Source organism: Anser brachyrhynchus (assembly GCF_964034855.1).
Source record: "Anser brachyrhynchus genome assembly, chromosome: 14".
NCBI classification, from domain to species: Eukaryota; Metazoa; Chordata; class Aves; order Anseriformes; family Anatidae; genus Anser; species Anser brachyrhynchus.
The window spans coordinates 2,377,775-2,395,632 of record NC_137709.1 but is presented as its reverse complement, the minus strand read 5'-3'; the positions used below and the strand labels follow the sequence as shown (position 1 = coordinate 2,395,632).

The 17,858-nt window shown below is 41.9% G+C and overlaps 1 protein-coding gene across 9 annotated transcripts in view; it reads right to left on the bottom strand.

Moving 5' to 3' along the window:
- Positions 1-17,858, bottom strand: part of RAPGEF6 (Rap guanine nucleotide exchange factor 6) — a 124,876-nt gene continuing 107,018 nt past the window's right edge. For 6 of the 9 annotated variants that reach the window (XM_080555448.1, XM_080555450.1, XM_080555449.1 and 3 more), the window contains 6 exons: positions 17,078-17,212; positions 15,560-15,673; positions 12,260-12,485; positions 9,791-10,302; positions 5,705-6,016; positions 1-4,104 (listed from right to left, as the gene is read on the bottom strand). In XM_080555448.1, coding sequence (XP_080411574.1) covers positions 4,079-4,104; positions 5,705-6,016; positions 9,791-10,302; positions 12,260-12,485; positions 15,560-15,673; positions 17,078-17,212 — 1,325 coding nt within the window. In that variant the 3' untranslated portion in view covers positions 1-4,078. The remainder of the gene's footprint in view (positions 4,105-5,704; positions 6,017-9,790; positions 10,303-12,259; positions 12,486-15,559; positions 15,674-17,077; positions 17,213-17,858) is intronic. The other 3 variants (XM_080555453.1, XM_080555454.1, XM_080555455.1) reach the window with 1 other exon arrangement.

Genomic DNA, 17,858 nt, shown 5'->3' with positions numbered 1-17,858 from the left:
TTAATGTATGTAGATTGTTTATTGATTCCAACATATTAATAGATTGGATAATAAACAGTACTTTTAAACATTCTCTTAACCAAAAATATAACAAATATTTACAATCACTCAGTAAAAATACAAAAAGCATACAGAGGCACTGTCTTTCTAAAAGACATAAGTGTAAGAGGTATCAAAAAATAGGAGACAAACATTGCTTGTTACAGAATACTTTACAATCACTGACTTGTGCAGTACAATTGCTATTGGAATATCATTACATCTGTGCAGTTTTGCCAATATGCTCACATATTTAGAATTTAATTAATACCAAGCTAAACTGCATTCCAGGTATATCAAAAATAAAGATAAAACAATAAAAAGCACAACATAAGCAAAGGCGGGATTGGGAATTCAAGGTAGATTGCCCTCTATACAAGCATCCTAAAATATAATGTGTAAAGCTTTTCTAAAGAGAGAGTATCCCTTTTTTCTTCTGTTTTTGCACAGGCAGTGGGAAGCTTATTCTTTAAAAAAAAAAAAAATCTGATGTTTTTATAAAAATTTAAATGCCAGTTTCACGTTTCCACTGTTACCTGCAATCAAGTGACTTGGGAGATGAGAGGCTCAGCCCTCGGGGCAAGCGACCCCCTTGGGGACACCCCGGGCAGTGGGGATCCACTGGGGCCTCACATCCCACTGCCTCCCAGCGCGGCACCGCTCACCTCTGGGCTGCAAATCCCGTGGCCACCGACGAGCCAGACGAGCTGGGAAGCAGCACGCAGCCAGCCCTGAGCCCATCCTGTCCCAAATGTGCAAGCTGCAGAGATGTGCACTGCAAATAAATACCTGCGCATCTCCATCTCACGCTTTGTATCTGTGGGGGATGTCAGCAGCACTCAGGGGCTCAGTTATCTTCATTTCCCCTTTCTGCAACTGGAGAGGCCAATTAAAGTTTTCAAAATTGCTTTGCTCTTTTCGTGATTTGCTTGGAAGATTAAGATTTATACAGCATAATGAAATACTGTATGTTTAAATCACAAATGGCCGAAGTAAGTCTTTCACCCACAAGCCACAAGCAAACAAACAGTAGAAAAGCAAGCAAATGGAGGTCTGGGAGTGGAAGAACGTGACAGTCGGCATTTCAGCTGATCATCAGAAGTCAGAGCAGGGATTAAAGGAAGCTGGCAGAGGCACTAAGCCAGGAGTCTGCGACCCAGAAGACATCACTTGAATAAAGCAGTGTACAACAGGTCCTGACCACGGTCTTACTTCCAATTTAGTTACCAAAAAAAAAAAAAGGGATAATGTCTCTTCAAATCCATACCAGACACACTACATTTGGCTATCGGCCCCGATCAATGTGATCGGTTGATTTTAAAACAAACAAACAAAAAAAATCACAGCAAGGACAAGCAGAAGCAAGCCACACTGTGCAAGTCAGGAGAAGCAGAAGTAGGAGCTCATTTGTCAATAGTTTATGCATGACTTATTTACACTAGCTGTATTGGATATTAGGAAAATATGATTAGCAAGAATTTCGCTCACTTTAAGAACTTCCCAGTGTCCTGAAAAGTCCTGCAGAACAGACTGAGGCTGTTGATGTGCAAACACCAAGGTTCAAGGGGTGATTTATTCACCTGCTCTCGCTGGCTGCCGGAGGCGGCCCCAGCCCCACTCCCACCAAGGACCAGGAGCTCCCCGCAGCGTCGCAGAGAGCACTGCCAGGCTCTCCGGGGAAAGGGAAGCCGCTTGGACCACAGCCCTTTATCCCCTGAACTTTTGTTCAACAGGCTGAAATAAACGGCAGCTCAACATCCGAGGTCATGGAAACCGCATGAGTTAGTTCACCTGGCACACAACGCGTGATTTCGGATGAAACACGAAGCATATTGCGCACTCCACGGAGAAGTTAACAAGCAACTACAGCTTGCAGTGGGATTGCTAGGACTTGGATTTATATCCCACAAAATATCAATTTAACAGTTATATTATCAACGTTATATGTGCTGAAAATAATCACTCTGCCCTGCATTGCTTTGACACTTACATTAATTCTTACTCATTAAGGCCTGTGCAGGTTCATTATATTCATTAAGGCCTCGAAAAAGCAAAATGCATTTTATTATGATACGCCTCAACTAATTCTTAATATCGTTTTCCAACGACTTGCTCCTCAGACGCTTGTGCCAAAAGTTAACACAGCCAACCACTTAGCTGTGAGTTAGGCATCCCTTCCTCAGCGCTGCTGCTCCTGACCGACCGACGTCTCCAGAAGAACAACCCACGGGGGGGCACCTCCAGCCCCGCGGCAATATTCCGTCTGGCACAGTTACGGGCGCAGACGCAGGCGTGGTCATGCACATTCACCTGGTAGTATCAGTCCCAAGTTGCTATGGGGAAAGCACATCAAAGGCTTTGGGTTGTTTTTGGTACTTGTGTCGTTTTCTGAAAATGTTGCATTCACCTTGCACCCCCCTGCACACACACAAAAAAAATCTTAAAGCTCTTCACAACTATGGATATAGAAATAATTTTTGAGGCACTGTAAAAATGACAAACATCTTCTTTCTAGCTTAGGCTGTAAACATCACAACAAAGATTTACAATTAAATGTTTAAATATATATTATTCACACATTCACGTCCAATTTAACACTAGAATGGGGCATCATGTGCTTGAAGAAAGAAAGAAAATGCAGGTATTTCCAGTTTTACCCCTGTGCACTCTGGTTGGCTAAGCAAAATCAAAGATGCAATTTACTCGACCACAGTCAAACTAGAGGACTGCGCGTTAATACTGGCGGTATGTAAGTCAAATTTCATCAACATCAGTGCCACCAAGATTTTTACCTAAGTTTTTAAACAATATGTTTTGAGATCATCTCTATAGTCCAGATGAACACAACCCATCATAAAAGGCATTATACTCACATCTAAGCACTAAGTCATTTAAGGTTCAGTTTCAGAAATTTTAATGTGACTGGGGGGGGAGAGGAGGAGGATAACCTTTGCACCTAAATCCTCTGCAACTCCGGTAAAAGGCCAGAACACGTGGGATGATCTGAAAACCCACAACAAACAATTCAGTTTTGGATTACAGCAGCACACTTTGTATGCTGAACTCTGCAGGGCAAAACCTGGTTAAAGCTCTTTTGGAAAAGCTTCAAACTCACCTAATAGCTCACTGTGAGCTAAAGCTTCCACATTTCAAAAAGATTATTTAAATAAGGGAGGGGAATGCCAACTATTTCCTTAGTTGGCGGGCAGCTAAAAATTTCCTCCAAATACTTGAAGGGCTGAGGGGTTTTGTTGTGTTCGTTGCAGGCAGGACCAGCAGATGGCAGTGCTTCCATGGCTGACGCACACACTTTGCAAGGCTTTTAGCTATATTTACAATTCGTACATACCCCAAGCCATTCTAAAACCTACGTATTTCTGCACCTGATAATGTCCCGTTTGGTAGACCTCTAGTTTTGTGTTTATTTTGAGAGCACAATGGTTTACACTTAACTAATTTACTATCACATTGATTTAATCTCCATATTAGCCAACCAGAGCACTCCCAACACGAAGGAAATTCCCATCAAAAAAATTTAAATTAATAAATTATTTTCAGATACTGCAGTAATGTCCTTCCATTTTGCTGACACTTTGATTTTTTTTTTTAAAGTTCATAAAATAACACTCTCCGATTTATATAATGGTCACGTAGAAAATAATGACAATGGAAAACTACCAAGGATTATATGGTATCATACAGAAGAATGCTTCCAATTTTCAAGTGGCCGTGACAACCAGTCCTCCCCAGCGCACGAAGCCTTGTCCATCTCAGGATACCAACGTCAGTACCCAGGTAGTCAGCACGCTCCTTGAAAATGGTTTGCTGTTTTCACAGGCAGAAATAGTTTTGTAGGCTGTGGTAGACTGAAGGAAGGTAGAGATCTATGACCCGACCAGTTTGATCTTGTCCGTGACAGAGGCAAACACAATGACTGAGGTTAGCAGCAGCAAGGCGTTAGCGTTCGCTAACAGATTCACGTGGTCCTTCTTCCCACGTCCCTCGTGTTCTGAAGTGGTTTACATAGATAGCCCGATGGTTAGACTGCTGATACTTGTTCATCTTCTGCAAAACAAGAAGAAACAGCAAATTATTCCATCGGTCCCCTGCCTTGGATGCAGACAGAACAGAACAGTACCCATTATCTGACTAGAGCGGTTCTGTTAAGACTTCACTGCTTCACCGCGATGCTTTTGCTGTCTTAACAAGTGACCACAACACACTAAGTATCGCCATTTAACAAATCCTCAAGCAGTCTGAGGTATTAGTCATATAATAAATATGTATTACAAAACAGAAAATCCCATATGCTCCAAAAACTATTAGCATGCAACCCCCAATGTCCCCAAAGCTACTGACTTGGGAGAAAAGCCAGTACATTATTTCCCAACATGCAGTGATCACTGTAAAGGCTTTCCAAGTAAAATTAACCAGACACTTTAAAAACAGTAAGAGAAGCGCATCTAAAAGTGCATGGTTAAATTTAGTTTAGAAAAGGTTGGATTACAATGTTTGAAGCAATTACTTCCTCATTTTTACATCAAAAACGTTTAATATCACGACCGAATTGATGCTGGGCAATTTAAAAAGTTTTACCCTAAATATGAATTGCAGTAATAATATATATGTTAAACATTGTTTACATGCTATGAAGGGCCAAGATAGGACTATTTTGCATCAGAAATTGTTTTAACCTAGATTCCACGTTCATTTTGAGTCAGACAGGTTGAAAGAAATGACCGCAACATCCTAATAAAAAATTAGTTCATTAGAAAGGGTGCAGAGTGATCACATCAGTAAGTATTAAAAGTAAATCAGCAGATAAACAATTAGGTGGTACTTCCTCTCACTTCAAGTTGGTTTTGACAAGAGCAGTCTTAAAAATCTCTTGCATTTAGATCACAAGATATACGCTGTGCTTGGCAGCATCAGCTCTTGCTTCAAACAAGATTGGGGAGACTTCAACCAGAAGAGACACTGGCAGGCCAAGGTGGGCTATAGTCAGGGTTTATTAAATACACTTTTCAGAAAAAAAAATTTACTGCTATTTTCTTCAATGATTTTAAACTCATTCTCCAGAAATTGCTGTTGAGGATTAATGCAGCTAAGTGCCAGCATGTCAGAATACAAAGGTGAGACAAGTTGAGAATCGTACAGAACACAATCAAATCTGAATTGCAAAGAACCGATTTGGGTCGCCATCCCAGTGCCATCCTAAAGCAGTGGGACATCAATTATTTAACCTAGGCAGGTTGGAGCTTGCCTGCATGCAATTTATAGCCTGACAGTGTCCCTTAAAGTCATCACCACCACTAAAAGGAAACACATTTTAAAGCAAAAAGAGCATCTACATGTTCTTAAGCATCTCATTTGGATTTGGGAGGTCTCATATATATCAATTAAGTGTTTGGTGTCAAGATGTTTTTTCTAAATGGAAGATTTTTTTTTAAACATGTGTGTATATACACACAGATATATATATACCCACCGCATACATGCGTGCGTGTATATACACACATACAAACATATTTGTATATTCAGAGATCAATAAAGATTCAGTCTCAAAGAACAGCTAAGAGAAAGCCCAGAACATCATCGTGAGGTACACACAGACCAGATTTACACGGCGCTTCACTTAACATCTACCGAGCCAGGTTTCACCTACCATCCTCTTCACTATCTGCGTCAGTCATATCTGCTAGTTTAGGGTTGGACGGCTGCCGACTATGCCACTGAGGCATCTTCGATGAAATACAGGCCACCGCTTCGCTACTGAGAGATGCTGATGAAAGTCTAGAGAGGTCACTGGGTAGCATCTTTGACCTCTGCACTGCCACACTATAGTCGGGAGGTTTTAGGTGTGGGTGGTGGGGCGATCCTTCCTTTATGTCCGCTAAAGAAATCCCCATATATCCCGGAGGGGTGGGCGGAGGCTCCCTATACCTATCGTCCTTCTTAGGTGAGGTGACACAGTACACTGGCACGAGAAATAAGCAATGGAAATGTTAAAGGAGAAAACAAAGCAAACAAAACATTAAAAAATCATGAAATGTTACAATGGCAAAACAGAAACTGATAACAAAACGCAAATGCAGAAACACTAGTTATAACGACAGCAGCAGATATTTATGCTTTCATTTACGCTTTGTACTTATTTCGAGAGAAGTCAGAACAGAGCCAGGGAGCTCCTCAGGCAGGACGCCAGCGGAGCAGAGCAGGGCTGTAACCACCTCTGCACGCAGCCTGCAGTTACCGCGCTCCTCGTGCTCCCTGCTCCCGCGGCACCGCTCCTCCACAGGGTGCTGAAGAGCTTTAAGGTGTGAAGGGAGAGCCAGCCCGGCAATACTACAGTCTGCTCTAACCCTTTTACATGCCGGTAAACTGAAACATATGAAATTAAGGCAACTAGCCCAAAGTTATTTTGCACAGCGTGCTAATAGCTGGCAGTGAGGACTGCAGGTTGACTTCGACCAAAAGCCAGCTCAGCGGCTTAACAGAAATTCATTATAATAAAATATCAGTGTATTCACGGATGTGTAATAAGACATTAAGCTATCAAATCAGCTGTGCTATAGGAAAAAAAAACTAGTATCACGTGAAACTCCTCCTATGAGGCAAACTGTATATAGAGTCTGCATTCATTAGTTTGAATTTTGTAGTAGTAAATAATGGCTTATCATATACATACTTTAAATTATTTTAACCTATATCTTAATTTATGTTCTCTGTTTACAAGTGATGAATAACCAGGAATAGTCATGGAAACAAAAGCCTTTGGAAAGGCTCCGTTACACCTTTTGCAGTCAAACAGACTACCAACAATAGTATTTAACTGTAATGTCCAGCCCACATAATTCATCTTCCACCTTCCTTCCCCATTCACCGCTCGTTCAGCTCCCACTGGCTCTCAAACAAAAACTTAACTTAGTAAATTACCTCCCCTCCCACCCACCCCCAGTTCAGGGGCTCATATGCATGTTAAATTGGGCTTTTTCCATGTGCGTGTTGCAACAGGATAGTTTCAAAGGTAGGATAATTTAAAAATCTGTTACTTCAGTGCATTTGCATTCTTCTTATGGATACATTTAAATCAGCTCGCTTTCTTTACGGTTTCAATTATTTCACCAACTGTAATATTTTCTTATCTTACAACAAAGTGAAAGAATGAAAATAAAGCTGTACTTTGTGCTGGGGATATGTGAGATTTCTGGGTGTTAGTAACAGGAATGAGTTGGTTTATACCTGATGGCTTTTACCTTCATGCTTGGATTATAGTAAAATAAACAAAACTGAATTCATGTAGTATGAGGTTTAACAAATACACGCGGGTAGAGGCAGAGATTTATACTACTGATTTACAGGAACCATTTTCAGGTAACTAGCACTGAACTGGGTCCCTATGAAATAAATGGGAGGTGAAGGAGGCTTTGCTCTCCCTGGAGGGATGGGGAGTGGCTGGCCCTCCTGGCAAGCCCCTCTTTGGCCTTGAAGTAGTACTGACGGGTGGGTATATTCTCCTTCAAAGGAGAAAGCTACATCTGTTTCCTAAGTTGGAATAATGTGCACTTTTGCAAAGCTCTATATGATAATATTTTACAAATGTTATCAAAAGAAAACATTCTAATAGCACTTAACGTCCACAGCACTAAGTGTCCGTAGTTTCTGTCACCCACCCACAGCTCCTGGGGATTACAAAGCCCCCTCACAAAGAGCTGCATTGCTGGCTGCAGGTCCTCTTCCTGCAACTCCTTAATCCTCTCCTGTTCCCATTAAAATATTCCCTCCTTTAAAAAAAAAAACTTGAGTCTTTCATCTTTAAACAAAACAGACTCTCAAACATTCTCCTGCTGCCTGTACGCTCCCAGAAATACAAAAAAATTTCCTTCTCCATGTGTGGTATCACCAGGTGAAACACTGGAGTGCAGAATGCAATCAGCTGAAGCTTAGATCATTACTTGGGAAATCTGTTACAACATTAGGAACTGCTAAGAAAAATCATTTAATAATTACAACTAAACTTAAGCGATTAGAACAATAATGTTACGGTCCATGTTCCTCATCTTTTAAGCAGAACCTACTAGAGATGCAAAACTAAGTATATCATGGACCCCCTTCAAAGCAGCTGATCACCTTCTCAGATAATTCACTTTATAAAGAAACATCACCATTCCATGCTTTCTTGCTGGTAAAGCAAAGGTTGCAGCGAGACACGCTGGGTGCTGCACAACGTAGAGGTGTGCACGCAGTCAGCATGCTGGCTGTTCTGCCAAGACCACATTCTGGCAGCAGTGTGTGGGCAGTGGCTTTCCAGCTCCGTTTCAAAGGTTTCAGGCAAGAACGTTATGTGCCAATTCTTTTGGGGGACTATCCAACACCAGCTCTCATTAAGCAAATGAACTGAAGATTCTTGTTTTGTTTACAATATTCTGAATGCATGCAGTCATTACAGACTCTAGTAACAAGCTGTCTGTACAGAATAAGCAAATGGTGAAATAAAGCAAAAATATCTTTGGCATATTGTATGATGATGCATAGCTATCAGATTAGCATTTGCAAACCAGAAATCATATCCACCTGTATCAGCGCTCTGTTTAAGTAGGCATATGCATGCTCTACTGGAGCACACGGCTGAGAGTTTCTTACCAGCGTGCTATGACTGCATCAAGGAGACGAGCTATACGGTGCAATATACAGAGTTAAAACCAAGAGAAACAGCTGTGAGCAAAGACAGCATGTCCTGAATAGCTAACATGCCATGCCCTAAGACAGCTCAACAGCTCACGAGCAGTTCTGAAAGGCGACAAGAGCAAAGTCCATGCACAGGAGAAAGCTCAGGGCCAGCCTGCTGCAAGGCTCCACCACGCTGCCTTTCTTCTGCAAAGCAAGGAGGAGGAATGCAATCCAAGACCTCCACCCTGTGTGCAATGTTTGTTCAGACAATTACCTTTGATAACATAAACCCTCTAGCCATCTAGGCAGTAATTAAACTGCATTTCAGCTGCACTCTTGGCTTAGAGTTTAGAGAGCTTTGCACTCCATGTTTTATCTTGTTCGTAACCCAGTTCCCTCTGTTTCGGCAGTTTGGCTGCTAAACTCACTAGGACAGTGGAAGAACATCTTGCTTGGTGAAACTGCACATCTTTGAAAAGACATTTTGTAAGTTTTTCTCATATTGTATGAAGCCAAACTGCAGCTGTGTACCCAAATAAATGGCAGTTTAACATAGCAAGGATGGGAAGTGACTCTGCTTTTCCCTTGAGCCTCCGGGGACAGAAGTCCTGTGGATGAAACGTGCCCCGGCTCCAGAGGTGGAGGTGCTTTGTACCACTCAGCAATCACACTCTTCTCTCTTAGGATCATGGAAAGTCTGTATTGTAAGGACTCTTCAAGGAGCTGTGCTCATTGCTCTTTACCAGAGAAAAGTCTACAGTGACGAGGGCTTCCAAAAACACCCAAAAAAATAAAAGGTCTTACTACAGGGAGGAACTGCCTGACATTTTCACAAGGACAGTTCTCCTGCAGACCTATAAAGTGACTGGGAAGTGTGCTGTTTTATTATTTCAATTTTCCTAATGCAAGAGAAGGTGGTTTGAAAACACACTCTCTGAGTAGCGTTCTGATTAAAACCACATGTAAAGCTGAATTTAACATGCAATCCAGCCCCCAGATCTGCTGATGTCATTTCTTAACAACTTAATATCAAAATGCAAAACAGATGTAGAAGCTTCCACAAGCCGTTGGCTTGGCTTACCTATCAGGCCTTTTTCTGTACTCGAAGTAACAGTTTTGTAAGTTGTGTCAGTGCCTGGTTTAGAGTCCAAAACCTCCGTCTGCTCTGACGTAGAGTTCTCCAGCCCCCTGCGCTTAATCGTCCCATAGTTTGTCTCATACGTGTCCGACAGAGAGCTCGAGGAGGCCCAGCTCTGCCGAGACTGATCGAGCTCCACGCTGGCTTTCGACTGCCTGTTGTTTTTGGAAAAGGCTTCGGAATATAAATAAGCCTCCTCTGAGTAACAGTTTGTGGGATCAACTTCAGCTATAGGTCCGTCCAGCTGGGTGTGGCGGTAGGAATTGAGGAGATCCCAGCTCTTCTGGTTTGGGATATTCTGGAAGTTGTCATGCGAGCTACTTGAGCATGAAGTCCAGCTTCCCCGGCCACTGTCTGCTGCCTCTACTGTGATGTGGTCGTGGGAGATCTCCTCGTTGCTCATGGACGAGGTGAAGGCCATCCCTCTGATCAGAGCGGGCCTTGTGATTGACCAGCTGCAGTTGGAAACAACAGGAATCAGAAACTCATTAGCATTTAAAACAACAGCGGTGTATGTAGACAATTACCTGGTTTTAGAGGCAACTGATCTCTGGTTTTAAAACCGGTATGCAGCAAGGCCAGGACACATGCAAGCCCAGCACAGAGATGCTGTTGTTCCTGGCTTGTTAGTGCGTGCTGCAGGAGGGCAGCTCCTCTTTGGAAGAAGGAGCAAGTCTGCAGCAAGCACTAAGAGGCTTGACCCCGGACTCCTAAAAGCCTGGTCCATGGCAGCTTTCCTCTATCAACTACAGCAAGAAAGCACTTGATAGAAAGCAGAGGTGTAATTACGTCTTGGTTCCACACCAGTACTTTTTCTCTGTACTTGTAAAACAAAAACAAAATAATATACTTGTGTTCAGAATAAAAAAACGCCTTTGGTCAAAGCAAGTCAGAGTGAGGTAGTTATATTTCAGTAGCATTTGGAAATACTGGGCATAAGTGACTTGTGGAAGGGATCTGGAGTGGCAGAAATTCTGAAACCTCAAAAACTAAATTTCTTGTTAAAAAAAATGCCTGTTTGAAGCTCCAGTCATTGTCAATACATAATTAAGAAAAAATAAATAAAGCCAGGGTTGCACGAGTTCAGAAAACAAGAAGTTACAAGCGCTAGGCATTATTCAAGTCTCTTAACTATTTCAGGTTGCGTTAACAAACGCATGGAAAGCACAACATGAAAATTCAACACTTTCCCATTTATTGACACACTGGGAGACAGAGGAACATTTCTCAGATATGTGCAAACAACTTTTTTTTTTCCCCTTGCTTTTCTATTTTTTAAATTCTAGCATAAAATCTGGTTTCTTACCTCCACAACCCCTTGAAACTAAGGCACAGAAGAGCAACCACAAACCTTGAACAATCTGCCTTTGATTTGCAAACAGAACACAGTTTATAGAGCAGCAACGTCCTTGGCGTTGCGCTTCAGTTCTGAAGGCGGCTTTGCACATCCAGAAGGCAAGGTGCCAGTGACCCAGTGCAAGGGGCATTTCGCTCAGCACACTGAGCTCTGTCTACACTCAGCATCTGTTATGCCTTGTAGAAAAGGGAATTACTTTAGGTTATGAAGCGCACCTTTTAATGCCCATTTTAGCACAATGGGACAAAGCATAACAATTTCTTAAAGGCTGTATCGACCTGGCAAAGCATACGCCAAGTTCTTTTTACAGGGGAGAGAACTCTGCAGAATACTGGTGTATTAAAATCAATTATACAGAAACAACACACAGCTCCATATAGTGTTCGGTCATAAAGGATTAGATTGCTTTTAAAACGACCTGTAAAGACTAGAAATGTAAGGAGAATCTCTCATTGACTTGAAGCTGCAACATCTGAGGACAGAACACGCCATCCCAAGGAGATTCCCACATATTAAATTCTGTGGATCAAGGCTTAAAATGTAGTAAAACAAAACCAAAAAGCTTCAGTTTTAAGGGGCACCTCAGGATGCGTTCTCATTGCACTAAGGTAACAAGACCACATGTGCAAACTCTCAGGAAGACAGCGGCAGCAAGCTTCCACTCTGCCTAGGCAAAGAATAATAATAAAAAATCCTTAAAAATCATATTAGAGTACGTTAAGTGACTGGTACTGCTGACCGAGATACTGTTGGTATCCTGTTCTTGTTCTGCTCTCTCAGTACCTCACAGCGAGTGATTTGTTAGACGTCATACTAACTTTTAATACATTTGCAGCCTCCTGCAGGAGACATCCATCTGAACCCCAGTGATGCGAGCAAGCTGTTGTTTATCCACGTAATACCGTACGTTTCATGGGAAAACGTGCACTTCCCATACAGAGCAGCCAACGCTCCAGCTTCTAACAGCTTAGAGTTTGTAACTGCGCCCTGCCAAGAACTTCTTTCCCCTCTCCTACGCCACAGGACCATGTCCAGCCCGACGCAGCTCGTCTCACCCGGGGCAGGGCTGGCCGTAGTCCGTCAGCGGCTGCAGGTGCTCCTTCCTGTCCGCCCCTGCGGGGTCCACCACCGTCAGCGACTGGGACAGGCCCCTCTCGTCCTGCAGCGCTGCCGACATCGAGTCCACCGAGCAGTTGCTCACGATGCTGGATCGGGACGAAATCTCGCTGTGACTGGAGTCCGAGAAGTTATCGGATTTCGTGGAAGGTATGAGGGCGTAGCCTACGGGAGAGGAGAAGAAAACGTCTCGGTCAGAGAGTTCACTGGGTATGTCAATGGAGCATTAACACACGTATCATGGATACTTAAAGAAAATAACACCAAATCCTACTTGCATACAATCAGTCCAGTGAAGTTTTTATAGTACTAAAGCTTTTAGCATCTGCCAGCATCTAGCACTGCAATTTATTAATGCAAGCCGAGTGCCCCCCGTAACCTAGCTGCAACTCCACAGCCATCCAGACCATATGGTTAAACCAACGTCAACAGGATCAGCATTTGCAGCACGCACAGTGGGTGGATAGATCAGATCTTTCCAATCGTACAAGTACTCAGTCCCCTACTATAAAAGCCAGGCATTCCCACAGTTTCCTCTGGCCTACTGTCATGAGAGACTCAAAAAAGGCTTTTGGCAGAGGCTGAGGAGATGCTGACTGAGGTAAAAGTGAGCTATTAGCACTCACGGATAAGCCATATGGTCCATTTCAGTTTTATTATCTGTTCCAGAATTAACAGATCAGGAAGCAAAAGTGGGAAACAACTTTGGCAGGAGCCGGACCAGACACCAGCACTCCTCACGCAGAAGGGAAACAGCTGAAGACCTCACCAGTTTCAGAGCAAAACATACCACACTTTTTTTCTGCTTGGCTTTGCCCTCAAATAACTTGTTTCAAATACAAATAATGTGTATAGCCCCATACATCCAAAACCTTCCACTAGTACTAGTAGTAGACATAAAAAATGCTGCTTTATTAGGGTCTTCCATGGGCTCTGGTTACATGTATCCTGTATACTCCTCCGCTGGCACAACTAAGGTGACTCAGCTTGGGATACCTGTCCCTAGACCGTTATTAGAAAAAGCATTCAGTATGGACAACTTGATTAAATCTTGTGATGACCTCAGAGAATGAGGGATAGAACTGAAATGCCCTGAATTTGGCAAAGTGCATCTGTGCCGGTCTGAGGGCAACCACACTGAGGGCCTTCAGGTTTAGGGACTGACCCCGCTCTGGTGGGAAGGGGCTCGCAACTCAGGAAATGAGGCATTATGTTGTTTCATCTCTCTCTTACACCCCAAAATTTCAGATGCTCAGATTTCAAGACTGCTGGAGCATTTATTTATTTGGATAAGTCCATCTTATGGGCAGAGTGAAGCTCATCCTGCTGTACCGTCAGGCAATGAATTCAGGAGGTGTCTGGTAAAGTCATTTGCTTTGCTGCCTTTTTTTTTTTTTTTTTTTTTTTTTTTTTAATATTTTGCCTCACATAACTCTGTCCCGCAGCTGTGGGTTGTTCCCATTTGTTTGAGGGCAACAGGTCCTGGATTAATACCTGTTTTGTTGTGTTGTTTTTTTGTTATTTTGTCTTGTTGTCTGTTGTTTTTGTTTGTATTTAAATATTTTTTCTCTACAGCAAATCCACTGCATGTCAAGTTATACATCCCTGGCTTATCCTGCCTTCACTGAGAAGCAGACTACGATACGCCTTACATTACGTGCATGAAATTACAAAGTTAGAACCTTTATTTGAAAATACTACACCAACACTGCTTCATGTATAGTTAAATGAATGTATGTAAACTAATCAAAACATTGCCTGCCGTCTTTACAGGAGACCGTATCAATACACAGTTGACATAGTCCTCAGATTAGGATTTTTTTTTTTTTTTTTTAACACAATTTCCTGGCAATTGCTCAATTTTTCACTTCATTTTTACCTGCCTGTGCCTTTGAGCTGGACTGTCATATATTCACATCAATTGGGTGAAAATGTGATCAGGCAATTGAAAACCATGCCAGTGGTTCACACAACTTAATACAGAAGACCAACGCCATCAAGTCCACAAAAAAAAACAACAAAGATCGTATAACACGGCATCTAGAGCCACTGGCATACATGCCACTCAGCATACAGCTCATAGTTTGAGAGATTTCAAAGTTTAAGCTTGCTTATTGCTGTACGATTTTAAGAGCTATACGAGAATTAAATATCATCAATATTATCAAACAAGAGAACTGACAAACTTATGAATAACAAATTTAAGACTAGTGTTTTTAATATCAAATTTTAGTTTCCTTTCCTTTGATAATAATACCTCATATTCTTTATTTTGCTCTCTAAAATTAACACCACTGTACTACAGTCAAGAAACGTTCTCACTGTGTCCCTTTTAAGACACTATTCTTCAAGTACCTCAAAGATCTGTAGAACGAAAGGTCTCCTCTTTGTTAAACAGATGAGCACTATCTGAAAGCTGAGTCATTAAATGACGGCACACATACATAAACAGGCTAAATGCAAATCTTTGCCGGGCTAGAAAGCTTAGCAGAATAAGATGTGGCCAATGCAAATACACACAAACCCCACCAACGCTGGAAGCGATCATCTGTTTTACATAGTACAAAGCACTACTTCGAGTCAAATGTAAAGAACATTATAGAACTTTCTGTTTCACTGGCATTCGCAAAACAGTAAGCAACAGAACTCACTGTACCTGTCCCTTGATTTTCTAAACTTCACATTATTTCCCTCACTACACTGTAGGGTGTAGTAGTTATACTGACACAAATATCTTCTATTTTTGAAAAGGTGAATGGAAGTACATTAAAAAGATGAAACATATTTTAACGAGCCTGTATGCAACTGCATAATGCTAACATAACTTAGGTTACATGAGTGTATCTGATATGAAATGGACATCATAGTCTTTCTTCTAAAAATACATCAGACAGTCTTCCTTCTCCTTCTAGGCCTCATCTGTAGACAGTCACATGTCAGTAGATTGCTGTTGCTATAGATACTTGCTGTGTTCAGAGCATCACTGTCTCTGTCCTTTTGGTTTTTGCTGCTTTCTGAGGCTTGACTGTGCTCTGTTTCCCTTTTTGCAGTAAAAGCTGTTCTTTCCCTGGAGAAGCTTCTTTCCCTAAGTCTTCCAAACAGCAGTCCCTTCTCTCTCCTGCGCTCACGCTCGGCTTCTGCCTTTTCACTCTCATCCTTTCTTTCTCCCTTTTCACTTATGTCAGAACTGCCTCTTGCTTTGACAATCATCTGAATTTTCTTTTGTAAGTAAGCCCCACCTATTCCGTAGCTGCGCTGTCCGCTGTTCTTGTTGCTGGTTTCACTGGCGAGGGATGAGGAAGACCCAGAGAGATTCATCTGACTGCAGTTATCCGACCTCTGGATGTTACCAACTACAATGAAGTGCACACAGACAGATCTCGGTAAGTAACAGCAAAAGCAATGTGTTGATTTAAAAAATAATTCTTCAGTCTTATTTGCACATGACTTGGGTACAACTTAAAAGAAAATTAAATCTCAGATTTAGTGAAACGTGTTCATGCCTAAAATTATGTCTTCCAGCTGTCTGTGAAGCACCTAATTTTAGTTCAATAAGCCGTTAACACCACACACACAACAGGATACGGATTACCTTAATCAAATTAATTCAGTGCTAAAAATAGGCGAAAAGCAAGTTGAATTAATGAAATAATCCCCAGAGAAATAAAACATTATTTACAAAGAAACTCAGCAAAAATAACATGTTTATCAGAGAAATACAAGAGAAGTGGAATCTCAGTGGAACTAGGTTTGGCAGTGGAACTAGGTTTGGCAGTCCAAGGAGTTAAGGCTCTTGTACATACGCCGTGTTTAAGTAAAACAAGTGACATTCTCTAACAGAAACAGATCTTGTGACAGCCGAAGTGGATGGGCCAGCACGATCTCACACTGCAACAGGTGAGAAGATGCAGCAAGTCACCATGCCATGCCATGCCAACCCAGTGGCTCTGGGCTGTCAGTGAGTCAAAAGCAGCGCAGCAGGGATGGAGAAATGCCTTACACTGTTCAACACTGACCACACTGGCTGACTAGAAAGTGGTGTTAAGAGATTTCAAATGAATTCCCATCCAAGCTTGACTAACGATGAAGTGATGCAGGTCTTTTAAGATGAAGATATCAGAAAAAGGGGATTCTTGGGGCATCATGATAGACAGGGATATATACAAAGCCCTGTGCACAAGAACATAAATATGAATAACAACTCTGGGATTTGGACGAATGCACTTCTTTCGCAGCTATCAAAACCATCTGTTGTGGAGAACTACAACGGTATTTTATCGCCAGCTCCATCTAATCACCCGATAATCCAGCTACCTTAAGCAAAAATGTAAGATGTCACAACCGTTGCAGTTTGCATGCAACCTCGTTGTCTTCAGGAAATCCCCAGGTCTGTGAATCATGTTCACCTAAGTGGTCACCTAGATCTGGACTGATACACTGGTGGGTGTCAAAGCACCTAAGACCTTTTGGGAATTCTGTCAGAAGCACTTAAGCTATTTTATTGAAGTTATTCCACTCCTTACACATTAGGTCACTTTTAAAGCTAAAACATATAAACACTTTGGAAAATAATGTCTATTATTAATTGACAGAAATGCAGGGCTTTATTCTTGATATGAAGTAACTTAATTACTGTCTCTCTTACATGTAATTACCAAGGAATGTTCCACACACTGTCACCCTGTTTTTTGTAGAGCACTGGCACAAGCTGCTCAGACAGATGCTGCACACTGTGAGCACTGATGAAGCACACGTACCTTTGCGTGGAGAGCCCTGAGGAGAAGCCGGTGGGCTGGAGTGCAAAGAAGATGCCATGGACATAGTGTCTTCTGTCTGCTTCTTAGTACTTACTTCCTCAGATAAGCTTAATGACTTCTGTGGAGAACCTGTACCTACAACAACAATGGAATCATTTACTACGTATTATTCTTTTTTCAAGTTAGCAATATCTGTGGCCACAAAAACATCATCTTGAACAATCACTGAAGTATTCAACAAAATGGGAACGGATGCTTGGATGAATTCTGCATGCCATGATCACCGATGCTGCTACTGCCAGCTGCTCCACTGAAATGTGTTGAAACATCCACAACTGGAACCATCCCAACAGATACTCTCGCTGTAGTTCTGACAAAGGACTAAGAACTGTATAAAGCACAAAGCTTGGAAGAAAACCTTGCCCATGACACTGTTGGGACAGCGCTAAAAACAATTTTCGTCATAGCCAACAAATGCATTCAAGATCTTCTGAATCAGGAGTTCTTAAATCAGTACTTGCAGGCACTATACAAAACACAGCACGATTAGCAAAACCAGTTTACCACAGTAATTAGCAAACTGATAATTCCGTATCTTTTGCTATCTTGCAGAGGACGGTGGTAAAGAGTTCATTAAAGTTCTCAGTTTGCTGTATTAACACTGAACACTTAACATAAGAGAATGAAGAAATACCTCTCAGCAAAACTTCTGGAATATATCAAGATGCACAGGCTTTCAAGAGGAGACTTGAGAATAAACAGTAACTACAACCACTGTTGT